Source organism: Eumetopias jubatus, unplaced genomic scaffold, assembly GCF_037043125.1.
Source record: "Eumetopias jubatus isolate StellerSeaLion01/CBP00866 unplaced genomic scaffold, mEumJub1_p1.0 scaffold_2, whole genome shotgun sequence".
NCBI classification, from domain to species: Eukaryota; Metazoa; Chordata; class Mammalia; order Carnivora; family Otariidae; genus Eumetopias; species Eumetopias jubatus.
This window is the reverse complement of record NW_028274808.1, coordinates 148,186,229-148,199,798: the sequence shown is the minus strand read 5'-3', so window position 1 is coordinate 148,199,798 and position 13,570 is coordinate 148,186,229. Positions and strand designations below refer to the sequence as shown.

General features: G+C 33.0%; 1 protein-coding gene across 1 annotated transcript in view; it reads right to left on the bottom strand.

Annotated features, from left to right (window-relative positions):
* Positions 1-854: 854 nt before the first annotated feature.
* UBA6 (ubiquitin like modifier activating enzyme 6) overlaps positions 855-13,570 on the bottom strand; it is an 89,685-nt gene continuing 76,969 nt past the window's right edge. Inside the window, exons 27-33 of the mRNA XM_028100728.2 lie at positions 12,974-13,045; positions 9,922-10,039; positions 7,852-8,045; positions 6,891-7,018; positions 5,295-5,382; positions 5,040-5,134; positions 855-3,092 (exon numbers count right to left, since the gene is read on the bottom strand). Of these exons, the coding sequence (XP_027956529.1) occupies positions 2,957-3,092; positions 5,040-5,134; positions 5,295-5,382; positions 6,891-7,018; positions 7,852-8,045; positions 9,922-10,039; positions 12,974-13,045 (831 nt within the window). The 3' untranslated portion in view covers positions 855-2,956. The remainder of the gene's footprint in view (positions 3,093-5,039; positions 5,135-5,294; positions 5,383-6,890; positions 7,019-7,851; positions 8,046-9,921; positions 10,040-12,973; positions 13,046-13,570) is intronic.

Genomic DNA, 13,570 nt, shown 5'->3' with positions numbered 1-13,570 from the left:
ACTTACTCTAATCCCCATGATTTCAACTTCCTGATTTTGGTTTGGATTTGTTGAAAATAAAATAGTTAAATCCATACCTACTGACTGTATACAAAATGATTACTTACAATCACAATGAATTTTTGTAATTTTAATTTTTGTTCATTATAATTTAATTATTAGGTCAACAGATTTTTCCTTAAGATCTCAGAAGAACAATTTTCTGTCTTCATTTTACTAATTATAAAATAGTGGACTCTAAACATTGCTGACTTTTTTGTGCCTTGTCATTGGCTTCAACAGGGAGTGTTATAACAGACAAAAAATAAAAATAAAGATATACATCTATGTCTAAGTTCTACCTTTGGGACAATTTAGAGGAATGAAATTACTGATGAGTACCAAAAAAGTTTTAAACTCTAAAAAGGAATATACTTTAAGGGTGCCTGGTTGGCTTAGTTGGTAGAGCATGTGACTCTTGGTCTCAGGGTTGTGAGTTCAAGCCCCACATTGGGTGTGAAGCCTACTAAAAATAAAATAAAAATCTAAAAAAAAAAAAAAGGAATATAGTTTGGATATCCCCAACCAACAGTGTGAGATTTACCAGATCTTCTAGGTTTTGCAGTCACCATTTCTCAATTGTTTTATAATAGAATTTCCAGGAGCCAAAGGCACTTTGAAGTAATGTTCCTCTACACTCACTGACTGTTAGATCTCCATGAGTGCAAAACATGAAAATTAGAAAACACCAAAGAAACATTACACACAAAATGAATAGCAAAACTGGAATCTCTGGAGTCAACCATGGAACAGGATTTACAAAGATACTGTCAAATTTCTTAATTTATTTTTAATAAGTAAAAAAATCACTCAGTAGTACCTTACAAAATCAAAGAATTTTTGCACCTGGTATTTTAATCACCAAAAGTGATCTCATGGTACAGAAATAAAACAGATAATGAAAAAAAAATTGTCATTAACTTCACACCCTAGCTTTCCAGCTTAGTAGAACTAAATAGAGATTGATGGCAATAACCATTACCTACAGGGGGGAAAAAAAGCAATGATAAAATGGTTTCAGGTTTAATCACAAAATGAACTTAATCTTTGTTGGTTTTGTTTATGTGTATTAAAGCACTGATCACTATAAATAAGAACTGATAGCATGGTTCCAAATTTACTTCTGAAAAGATGTGGAGATTTAAATAAAATACAAGCAAGCTATTAGATCACAGTTGACGATTACTGAATGGCTTCCTGGAAAACATCAGTTACTACCACACAAAGCAAAATGAAAATGGGGAAAAGGCATTTTATAGAAAAGTCCTTTTATTATTGCTAGCCTTAAGAGTTCCAAGCCATAGAGCTCTGATGTTCTGAATTCAATTTTAGGGAATTTTAAACATTATACTTGAACAAAAATTACTTATTTAAAGGGTATCCATTTCCTTTAAATTCATCCCATCCCCCTATCCTTGCCTCCAATGCAGAGTATCCTTTTATTCATACAAATTCACCTTCCACTCCCAAATAAACTTTCCCAATTGGATGATACTTTTACAAAAGAACGAAACAATACAGCTGGTTGACAAAGTAATTTCAACTATTTACAAATGAAATAAAAGGAAAGTTAAGTAGAGTATAAAAAGATACCAAATAGGAGTAATACTGATGTAAATCTAGTTTTGAGTTTATCAAAGTATCTATTAATGGCCTGAACAAGAGATCAGACTAAAAGCAGCTAGAGGGAAATGACTTCCTCTGGTTACAAAATGCCAATTGCTTTAGAATGCATGACAGCCTTAGAAATAAAAGAAATAATTGCTGTTTTTACCAAGTTTACAGCGTTGAGTACATTTTACATCATTTTAATGAAAGCATTTATATGAATTTTCTGTAATATCTCCTATCAGAAAACAGAAAGTTTCTATCAATAAAGACCTAAAAAAATAAATTTTTATCTTTGTCAACTCCCTTTCTGGGAATGCAGAATAGAACAGTATGTTTCCCTTTAAAATAAAATATTTTTTTCTGTCCATTAGGTTGCTGGAAGAAAAAAAAAAATCAAGACTCAACTAGTAATGATTTTTTTTTTTAATTTCTAGTTTTCATCTACTTCTAAGGACACTCCCTTTACAAAACCTTTTAGTCTTATATACTATGACAACCAGGTTTAGAGTTCCAAATAAATAAAATAGCCACATTAGAAGGCATATTGAAGAATCAAATGATTAGCCACACTTATCTGTTCACATTCATGGACCCTCTAAGAGGGTTGTCAGAGTTCATATAATACTGTTAACACTTAATACAAGTTAACGTGTCATCTGACTTACTGCTCATGGGTTACAACACTGATGCTATCAGCAGAGATCCTGATTTTTAGGAGATAGTGATATTAACAAACTCCGCTTAAATTATCAGGACAGTAAACTGTAACAATTTAAAATGGCTACTCTTCATTCACTGCTACCATCTCTCCTCTTCCCACTGGTGTTAAACTCAAAAGCCTAATTATAAGAGGTGCAGGGTGCCAAACACTATATATATAGAAAAATTGGGTCTCAAATAGTGAACAACAACAAAATTCACAAAATAAGATTAAACTTTTTGGATAGTTGCATTTGTTACTTTGAATTTCTTGATCTTTTATCTCTTCTGGTGACAGATACATATTTTTTTCCTTCTTTTTATCCAGAGAGGTTAATACACAAATTTTTTGTAAGCATTACAAAACATCAGTCCAGTTCAAAATTGCTTGTGTTCATATACACATATGAAGCACTAGACAAGTATAGATTATATTTCAAAATGCTTTAAAATTCTTCACTGTAGTTTTCTACTGATGTTTCCCTTAAATTAAGGCTTCATCAAAGAGAAATCCATAGTGTTATGAATTTATTTTTTTTTCATTCCTGAATTAAGTGCAATCTTTCCAAAATCAAGTAGTCCTGGAATAAATTTAAGACAACTTCTGTTAATCAGTGTCATGACTAAAATAGTATCTTACTGGAGGTCCAGGCAAATCTTCATCTCCATCAGTGTCTGGAGCAAATGACACAGTAAGATCCACGTATTTCTTTTCAGTAGAAGGTTTCACAAGTTTATGCATTCTAAGAAAGATAATCAAGGACAAATAATTTGGTAAATTCTGTAAAATGAAAGAGATTTGCTATTTAATGTTGCCCAGAGAATCTGACCTGACTAGACTTCACATTTACTTTTAAATCTAGTAATTCATCTGCTTTCATGTATTATAATTTTTCTTTACTAAAACCTCTAAACTCAAGACAGTCATTTATCTAACAGTGAATCAGTCTGGACTACTGCTAGTATTGGTAAAGAATATAAACCATTTGTTAAAGATAATCTCCCCCACCCACAAAACCAAAATGTAAGCAATGTTTTTTAAAAATGAATTATCCTCATATTCCCTATAAAGTGTGGAGGTATCATAAATTCTTCTCAAGCATTTCTATGTAAAGAGTAAAAAGCAAACTAGATTTAAATCTTCAAATGCAAGCTAATCACAGTGAAAGACATTAAGTTTTACCTTTCTCTTATATCCCATGTATATCCTATTCACTAAAAAGCCACTTTGTGGTTGCTATTGTTACTGATATGGTCTTAAATCAAGTTATCACCTATATATATATATTCTTAGATTACTAGATTAGCTTCGAGCCAGCTGTCTCCTACCTCCAATCTACTCTGCTGCCAGAATCCTCTTAAAATGTAAATCTTATTTTACTTTCTTGCCTACCGTTATATATCATATGCCATGTGTACCTATCTCATGCCACGCTCTGAACAATGTAATCTACTTAAACCTCAGTAACAGTTCTTTCCATTTTACAAAGAAATTTTGTCCCATTTATAACTTCTCATTCTTTCTACCATTTATTCTTATCATCTCATCCTTAAGTTATTCCAAAATACTGATTTCCCAAATAGATCATGCATGCTCTTTATTAGCTATATGCTTTTGCATAAGCTATTGCTTTTGCCTGATATCCTTTTTCAAAGGTATCTCAAATGAAATCCATCCTAAGGGAAAGGTTTGAGTTAGTAGTGCCTAAGGTATTCTGTAAAAACCTTTATTATACTAATTATTCAATTACATTTTAATGATTAACATGTCCCTTTCTCATAATAGACTGAATTCCCTGAGGGCACAAGCTATTTGATAAAGACATATAATGACAAAATATTAATAGGAGTAACATTTATGGGCTACCTCTCAGATGCTATGACACTGCTAATCTTTACTATTATTTTAATGCTCAATAGCTATGGGCACAATCATTCCTATTTATGGATAGAAAACTAAGTTTCAAAAAAGTTCAGTAAGCTATTCAATGCGACAAAACAAGTAGCTGGGCATGGATGTGAATCCAGGTCTTTCTGAAACCAAGCTTGTCTAGCCACTTAATGGGTACTTAGTAGATATCTGGTAAATGAAAAATATCATTCACAAAGTATATCATGCTGGAGATCCCAAATACTGGAATAAAGCACTACTGTGAATTACGTGCAACAAATTTTAAATTCCACTAATCAGTATGCTTTAGGACCACACATTCTACTCTCATCTAGGTAGTATACAGGAAATACTATTATTAATGTATCCAAGAGATGCTGAGGGATCCTAATGACAAAATAATATAAGGCAAATTAATGCCTTATTATATGTAATAGCAATTTTGTTTTTTAAAGTATAGATCATTAAGCCTGGATTATAGTAATTAAAAGTGATTAATCTCATTAGCTGATAATCCTAGTTAAAATATGCATATGTTTAAGCACCCATCATGCAGAGATTCATATGACAAATATTTTTACGTTAACTTTTATTTATTTAATACACGCTAACATGTGTCATCTGACCTACTGCTCATGGGTTATAACACTGATGCTATCAACAAAGATCCTGATTTTTAGGAGACAGTGCTATTAGCAAACTGGTTAAATTAGCACAGGTAAATCTATTTGATTTCCCAGTGTGCATCACCTTATGTTTTAAGTCTTTTGAATCTTCTGATATAAGGTTTAATACTTACGTTAACTTCAGTCTTTTTGCATGACCCGGCATTACAGGAACATAAAGCATTTTGACTCCCTGTACCACCATTGTTGGTTCAATTCCGTACTTCTCCTAAAAGTAAATACAAAGAGACAAACAATCAAAGCTATGTCCAGATATAAAAGGCTGGGTGACAATGTTTTACAACCAGTAAAAAGACAGCAGACAAATTTCTGCTAGGTATTATTTGTGAAAACCTCCAACTAATGAATTAAGTAAATAAATGTCTCACTTTGACTGCATTTATGAAATCCAAGAGGGTGAAGTCTTCTTTTCCATGTATAGTCCATCTGTCCCAAATTGTAAATGATATTCCATTTCTGTTGTAGAAAAATATTCAAAACAAAAATATTTTAATATTTTCCCCCTTAATAATAATAAAAAGCCCCAGAAGTCCATTATTTGTGATTTAGCTACATAATAATATAGGGGAAAAAGAAAAAATAACTTATTTCTCCATTACAACATACAAGGTAACCACTTTTATCAGTACACCTTGTTGATCCTTCCAGTGTCTCATAATAAATCAGTGTGTCTTAGCAAGAGAGTTTAATGCTAAATAATGTGGCAGATTAAATTATGTGAGTGTTCTATGGCTAGTTTAGTCAGAAATGCTTTGCATAAAGCAAAAGAATAAAACTGGGCCACTATCTTACACCACACAAAAATTAACTCAAGGAGTTCCTGACTAGTTCAGTCAGTAGGGCATGTGACTCTTGATCTCGGGGTTGTAAGTTTGAGCCCTACATTGGGTGTAGAGATTACTTAAAAATAAAATCTTAAAAAATAATTAACTCAAAAATGGATTAAAGACCTGCATATAAGACCTGAAACCATAAAGCTCCTAGAAGAAAACACAGGTGGTAATAAACTTCTTGACATCAGTCTTGGTGATGGTTTTTTACATTTGGTACCAAAAGCAACACTATGGAGGTTCCTTAAAATATTAAAAACAGAATTACCATATGATCCAGCAATTCCACTTCTGAGTATTCATCCAAAGAAAATGAAAGCAATAACTCAAAACATATCAGCACCCACATGTTCACTGAAGCATTATTTGTAATAGCTAAGGTACTGATATAGAAACAACCTAAGTGTCCATCAATGAGTGAATGGATAAAGAAAATGTGATACATACATACACAGAAATATAATTCAGCCATAAAAAAAAGAAATCTTGTTATTTGGAACAACATTAGCATTATGCTAAGTGAAAAAAGTCAGAGAGAGAAAGACAAATAAATACCTGTATGATCTCACTTATATGTGGAATCTTAAAAAAAAAAACCCTGAAACTGAGCTCATAGATACACACAACAGATTGGTAGTTGCCAGAGGTGGGGCTGGGGGATGAGCAAAATGGGTGAAAAGAGTCAAATGGTATAACCTTTCAGCTTATAAAGTTAATCATGGGTATGTAATGGGCAGCATGGTGACTATAGTTAATAAAATACTATACTGTATAGTTGAAAGTTGCTAAGAGAGCAGATCTTAAAAGATCTTATTACAAGGAAAAAAAGAGGCTATGTATGCTGATGAAGTTGACTGGGCTTATTGTTTTGATAATTTCTTAATACGTACAGGTGTTGAATCATTGTGTTGCACACCTGAAACTAATCTAATACATGTCAATTATATCTCAATTAAAAAAAAAAAGCAATGCTTCATGAAGATGGGATTTTGACCTAGTCTTAAAGCGATGGCAAGGATCACTACATATATATATATAAGAAAAGGAGAGGTAAAACTACGATTTTTTTCCCTTTAGAGGGTAAAAATTTTATTTCATTTTCATTATGCAGGAGAAATAGACCTTCACGCATACCTGATTTCAGTTCTTTTTACTTCAGATGTCTCTGTAAACACTATAATTGGAATGGCTAAGTTAAGGAAACAATTTTTGTAAGCTTCAAACGGATAGTCACCAGCTACTTTGATCATCTCCAATGCAACCTAGATAAAAGAAGGTGATCTGATTATATAAAGAGCCCAAACCTATTCACGACTTTACATTCATCTGTTTAATTTTCCTAAATTCTACTCAAGCATTTCTCTGTAAAGAGTAAAAGCAGCTACTGGATTGAAATAATAGGAATTTCTTATAAATCTGTCCACTTTTAGCATATCTTATACTTTCAAACTTTTTACCTGTTCTGTATGGGGTGAGCAAAGTTACTAAAAAAATTATTTTGGTCGTATAATCTTCTCTTCTTTGGAAGATACCAGAACTCAAGAAATACAATAGTCTAAAATCATTTAATAAAGGGGCAGATAATTACACAGCTTCTAATTATAACACTATAGTACAGCAAAAGAACTAGGGCCAGCCTAAAGATTCTGAATCATTAAGGAAAGATTAAATTGTAAGAAATCTGAATCACTAACAGGAATTACATTTTTTAAGGAAAAAAACCTAAAATCCAATATAATCAAAGAGCAACCATTAGAGCAGTTCATCTTATTCAAGAAAAATACAGTACCTGCTTTCCATGAAGGATACAAGAGTGTAATCACTTATCCTCTTAATAGAGGATTATTGCTTATAAGAAAAATTATACTCTGTCATGACACAGGTTAATTTTTATGTTAAAATGTCTATATATCTGTAAAGCTTCAAAATGTGGACTACCTATTTTCAGAAATATCTTGAAATTTAAAATTATAAGATCAATATGGATCCCTCCTTCTCTAAGATCTCTGAGTGACTGGCTGGGGTGGTACAATGGGGAAAACAGGTAAGAGACAATGAAAAAGAAGTATTTCCATTCAAAGAATAATAAACTCACCAAGCCAGAAACTGCAGCAGTGGATGTTGCTATAGCAGGTATAATTTTACCAGCTATGCGCTTTGTTTTAAAACGGTCAGCTGGTTCAATGCTATACATTTTGGCACGAAGGTTTGATGCAGCTGTAATGAAATCTATGTGTCCATTACGATCATCATCTTTTTCAAACGAAAGCACTGCCACCTGGAGATCACCTGATCATAACAACCAGAAAAATAAAGTTTTGTAGTAATTTGTAAAGGTTTTATTAGGTAAAAAGCAATGTAGATTCACTATTCTTAAATATTCCCTGTATGTTTTTTTTTCTTGTTTGGCCTTTTAAAAAACTTTTTATTGTTATGTTAATCACAATACATCATTAGTTTTTGATGTAGTGTTCCATGATTCACTGTTTGTGTGTAACACCCAGTGCCCCATGCAGAGCGTGCCCTCTTTAATACCCATCACCAGGCTAACCCATCCTCCCACCCCCTCCCCTCTAGAACCCTCAGTTTGTTTTTCAGAGTCCATCGTCTCTCATGGTTCGTCTCCCCCTCCGATGTCTCCCCCTTCATTCTTCCCCTCCTATCTTTTTTTTTTTAATATATTGCATTATTTCAGAGGTACAGATCTGTGATTCAACAGTCTTGCACAACTCACAGCGCTCACCATAGCACATACCCTCCCCAATGTCTATCACTCACCACCCCATCCTTCCCACCCCCCACCACTCCAGCAACCCTGTTTGTTTCCTGAGATTAAGAATTCCTCATATCAGTGAGGTCATATGATACATGTCTTTCTCTGATTGACTTATTTCACTTAGCATTATTCCTTTATGTTTTTAAAGGACTGAAATATATGAGAAAAATCCAGGAAAATGAAGTTATTGAGGCTTTGATATCACTAAATCAGAGAAGTTTCTATATTTAAAAAATCTTTCTAAAACATAGAAAATAAGAAAGCTATGTACCACATCTGCTATTAAGCTGTTTACAAATAAAATTGTTAATGCTGGGTACTGTTCTAAAGTTGATTTCATAAATACTACTCTGAAACATTTTGCCTCTGATAACTAAGTACAGGGTCAGTTAAAATCTAATAAAAATTTATATATGTTTGAAATATTTCTAGATTAGTGGTTTTTAAAAATCATTCTGTAGATAGATGTAGTTTGATCTGTTATGAAATGAGAAAGAAATGGAAGTTTTTTCCTAGAATTGTAATGATTAAATTAACATATCTATATTTTATTTACAAAATACATAGTTGGCTAACCTAGGTTATTTTTTCCTGAATTTTACTGGTTTGTGCATAAATATCCTGAAAGTCTGAAAACTGCTGATTTATGTTATAAAAGAACAAGTCTAAAAACAAGAGCAAATGGCTCTGTTTTTAAGGAATACAAGTTTGGTTTCCTTATGTTTAAAAGCATTTAACAAGGATGTATATAGGTCAAGTTGTATTTCCTGTGTATAACTATGGAGACTAATAAACCAGGAAGAAATGTGTCTATGGTTTTTTATCCTAAAGTGACTTCACTGGGTCTAAGTGTTAGTCTATACACGACCTCCATTTTTTTTTCTCATTATGCTGGCCATGAGTTTAAAAGGAATCACACAGTAGAATCTTAAGGACTAAACCAATCAGAACAACGACAATAAAGCAGACTTACATTTCAGCAATTGAGGATAGGGCAAGGGTGAAAAAATAATGAACTCAGTCACAGTTAAAGATGAACAGTGACTTACATATGATCACGAAATCAACTAACATCATTTTTTTTAAAGATTTTATTTATTTATTTATTTGAGAGAGCGAGAATGAGAGAGAGAGAGCACATGAGAAGGGGGAGGGTCGGAGGGAGAAGCAGACTCCCCGCTGAGCGGGGAGCCCGATGCGGGACTCGATCCCGGGACCCCAGGATCATGACCTGAGCCGAAGGCAGTCGCTTAACCAACTGAGCCACCCAGGCGCCCTAACATCATTATTATTATAGTCATTATTTAGTCCCATAAGCTTTTGGGTATAGTTTATTGAAAATAAAAATTCCCTCCAGTTCAAATCATTTTTATAAAGATTTCCCCTTACTTGTGGTAGCTTTATTAGATGAAATAGCCTTTTCTAGTTGGAAAACAGCATTCCTCTCATCTTCACTGCTAATAGGAACATGGTCTGGTTTCCTTGCAGTTTCATCTGTTTGAACAACCTTTAAATACATGGACATATATTCATCAATGTTATATCCTATACCTAAGTTTGATTACCATATCTGTTTTACCAAATAAGTCACACAGAGAAGATATTCCCTCTATCTGGTTATTTTTTATGTTATGTTTTTAAATCACTGAAATATAAGAGAAAAATCCAGGAAAATGAAGTTATTAAAGGATATACAAACGATGGCTTTGATATCACTAAATCAGGGCGTGGAGCCTAATACAGGGCTTAAACTCACAACCCGTGAGAGCAAGACCTGAGCCGAGAATAAGAGTCAGACACTTAATGACTGAGCCAACCAGGTGTCCCTAGTTTTATCACATTAATCATTATGGTCCAATGTATTTTACACCTTCCATTGTTAAGTAATATTATGTTATTTATGTATTTGTTTTACTATCTATCTCTTCACACTGACATGTAAACTCTTAGAACAGGGATCTTTATCTTGTTCATTGAGAGAACTTCAATATATTTAAAACAAATTTACTCATGTTAAAATATTCATTGAATAGCTTATAAGATCTGTGTTCATATAGATCTCTCAAAATTCCACAGAATGAAGTTAATATTAATCAACAGTCTGTAATTCTGACAAATCTACCTCAAACCAAATTGCATAGCTCTAACCAATGCAGAGCTGTTTCTGTCTCCAAAGAAATCCATAAAATATACAATGTGCATCCTTTAAATTTTTGATTGCTGACAAGAAGCTGTTTCCTAAAGAATGTCTTCCTTCGCCCTCATATAGATGCATGCTCAGAGCAGCACATCTAAGTAATTTATATTTAAGAAATTACTTATTAGACATTCCACAAGGGCAGTAAAGTTATTATTTTCAAACCAAAAAACTACCTCATCACTAATTAAAAATACTATTTCTTTGTATAGTACCCACTCAACTTGTGTTTTTACAGATTAAGTATTCTTATAAGTATTTAAGAAATAAGTAAAGAGTCAAGGAAGCAGAAACTTTTATTTGCCAGAATGTCTAATTGATATTTTTGGCATCTATTAACTAAAAGTGCTAGACTCTGAAGTTTTGGTGTTAGTTGCTTCAGGCAGTTGAGAAAAGCTCATAATTCACATTAAAACTAAAACTGTAGCTAAAATGCACAGGGTAATTTATTACCCCAAAACTTTGATAGAGAAAGAAGCAATTCAAACCATAAAACACTGAAAAGCAATAAAGATTAGTAAAGTTATTCATACATGTTTCTTTGGCTTCTGTCTAGCAGTTCTGTCTAGTAGGAACATGTGCTAGGAACCTTCTTATTTAAAAAAAAATTATTTGAATATAGTTGATACACAATGTTACATTACTTTCAGGTGTACAACATAGTGATTCAATTTCTCCATAAGTTATGCTATGTCCCCCACAAGTATAGCTACCATCTGTCGCAATACACTATTCCAGTATCACTGACTGTATTCCCTATGCTATGCCTTTTATTCCCTTGACTTACTCATTCCACGACTGGAAACTCCTTTATATAGGAATTGTTTACCTTTCTGTTCCTTTATTCTTGATAAGCTACAAGTCATGAACATTTCATTCAGCACGTCCATTTACTGGTACAATATCAAACAGCTACAAATTTTCCTTTTTCCTAAAATAAAAGTGCAGAGTGGAAGACTGCACACACTACTTCCTGCTTGAATTTTATAGGGAGGCAATCATTATTCTATATTTTTCAATATAGCTAGAGGGTAAGGGGAACAAAAGACTGTGCTGTAGATGATTTTTAGAGTGTATACAAAAAGGCATATAATGAGCATGTGAAAAAGAAAATTACTTAATATTTTCGAACTTTCCTATTTACCCTGCCTAAATTTCATGTTCCATCTTTATTAATACTCCTTATCTCTTTTTCCTTCTAACATATTTGCCCAGCAAAAGCCCAACCATAGTTATATCCAATTTTCCAGCTATTCTACAGCAGCACCCAGGCATTTAAATGCCTTTTTTTCCCAGCCACATTTAGTATAATACATTAAGTGGATTCTCAGTGCTGTCTCAAAATTCTACTCCATCTTCTAGTAAGTAACTTTCCCACCCCCATGAGCAATTATCTCACAGCTTTTTTCCTCTACTCAAACTTCCTTTAACTTCTCCTCCTCCTCACCTGGTGCAATTAAGCATGCTTCTTATTTCAACTAAGAAAATAACAATCTTTTTTTCTCTTACATTCCAGTTCTAATCTCTTTCAAATCCTGTCAGGACTATTACAATATATACCAGAATCCAATCCCTTATTACAAATTACCTGTTACTGACTACTTCATTCAAAACACCATCATCTTTTGCCTATAACATCCTAAGAGCTTTTCATGCTTCCTCTCTCATGTCTTATATAATCATTCGTAACACAACAGCCAGAGTCCTTCTTTTAAATATATTTCATCCTCTGCTTAAAATCATTCACTGGCTTACCTCATAATAAAACATTAAGTATTTATCATAACCCTAAGTATCTCTCCTATCTCACTGTCTACCACTCTTCTTGCATATTCTCCTTCAGAAAAACCCTGGCCTTCAAAGTCTTTCAAGGCCTTTCTCTGAACTTGTTCTTGTGTTTCACCACGTAATAGCATGGCTCACTCCATCACTTCCTTCAGGCTTCTGCCCAAATGGTACTATGTCAGAGAGGCTTTCCCCTTTAGCCCAATAAAATGATACCAGCTCCATCACCCTTTATTCCTTTTCCTTGTTTTATTTTTAGTTCTTAGCACTATGCCCATATTGAAATATTATATAATAGCATTTTTTTTTAATAGTCCACCTCTGGCCCAATAGACTATAACTTCCATAAGAACAAGACTTTTGTTGTGTTCACTGTGGGATTCTCCAGGTTTAGAATGGGACTTGATATAAGTAAAAGTTCAGTAACTATTTGCTGAGTGAATAAATTTCTAAACATACCTTGTTAGAAGGTTTGAATTCTTGAATCTTTACTTCAGAAAGAATATTCAAGAGGGCATCTGCTGATAAGTCCTGTTTTTTTAAAGAGTAATTTTATGAAAAACCATTTTTTAAAATTCTGAATTCTAAAGCTAAAAAATCCTAAAAGGTCCTTTATCATACTAAACTATTTGAATAATTTATCATCGGACTATTTAGACTACATCCACTTTGACATTTACCCTTATTCTATAAAATACCATTCATAAAGGGTGGGAGGCAGGGGTGGTGTGTAGGAAAAATTACTCATTAATCAACAAACTTGAAATCTTAGTTCTTCCCATAAATTTTTAAAAAGGTAGTTTTAGGGCTAGTTGTATCAGACTGAGTGCTCTGCGATCAGGGACTATCTCGTAATTGTTTATATTATAAAGTTCCCTGCACAAAGGTATACTCAATAAATACTAACTCAATAAATAAAATACATAAGTAAATAGAATTCATACCTTTGGAAGCAGAAAAATATTTAAATAGTTCAAGATGAACTTAGATGAATTCAAGGCTATCAGATCTACATTCATTATTAAGAAGCCGCTTAGGAAAAACTAAGACATACTG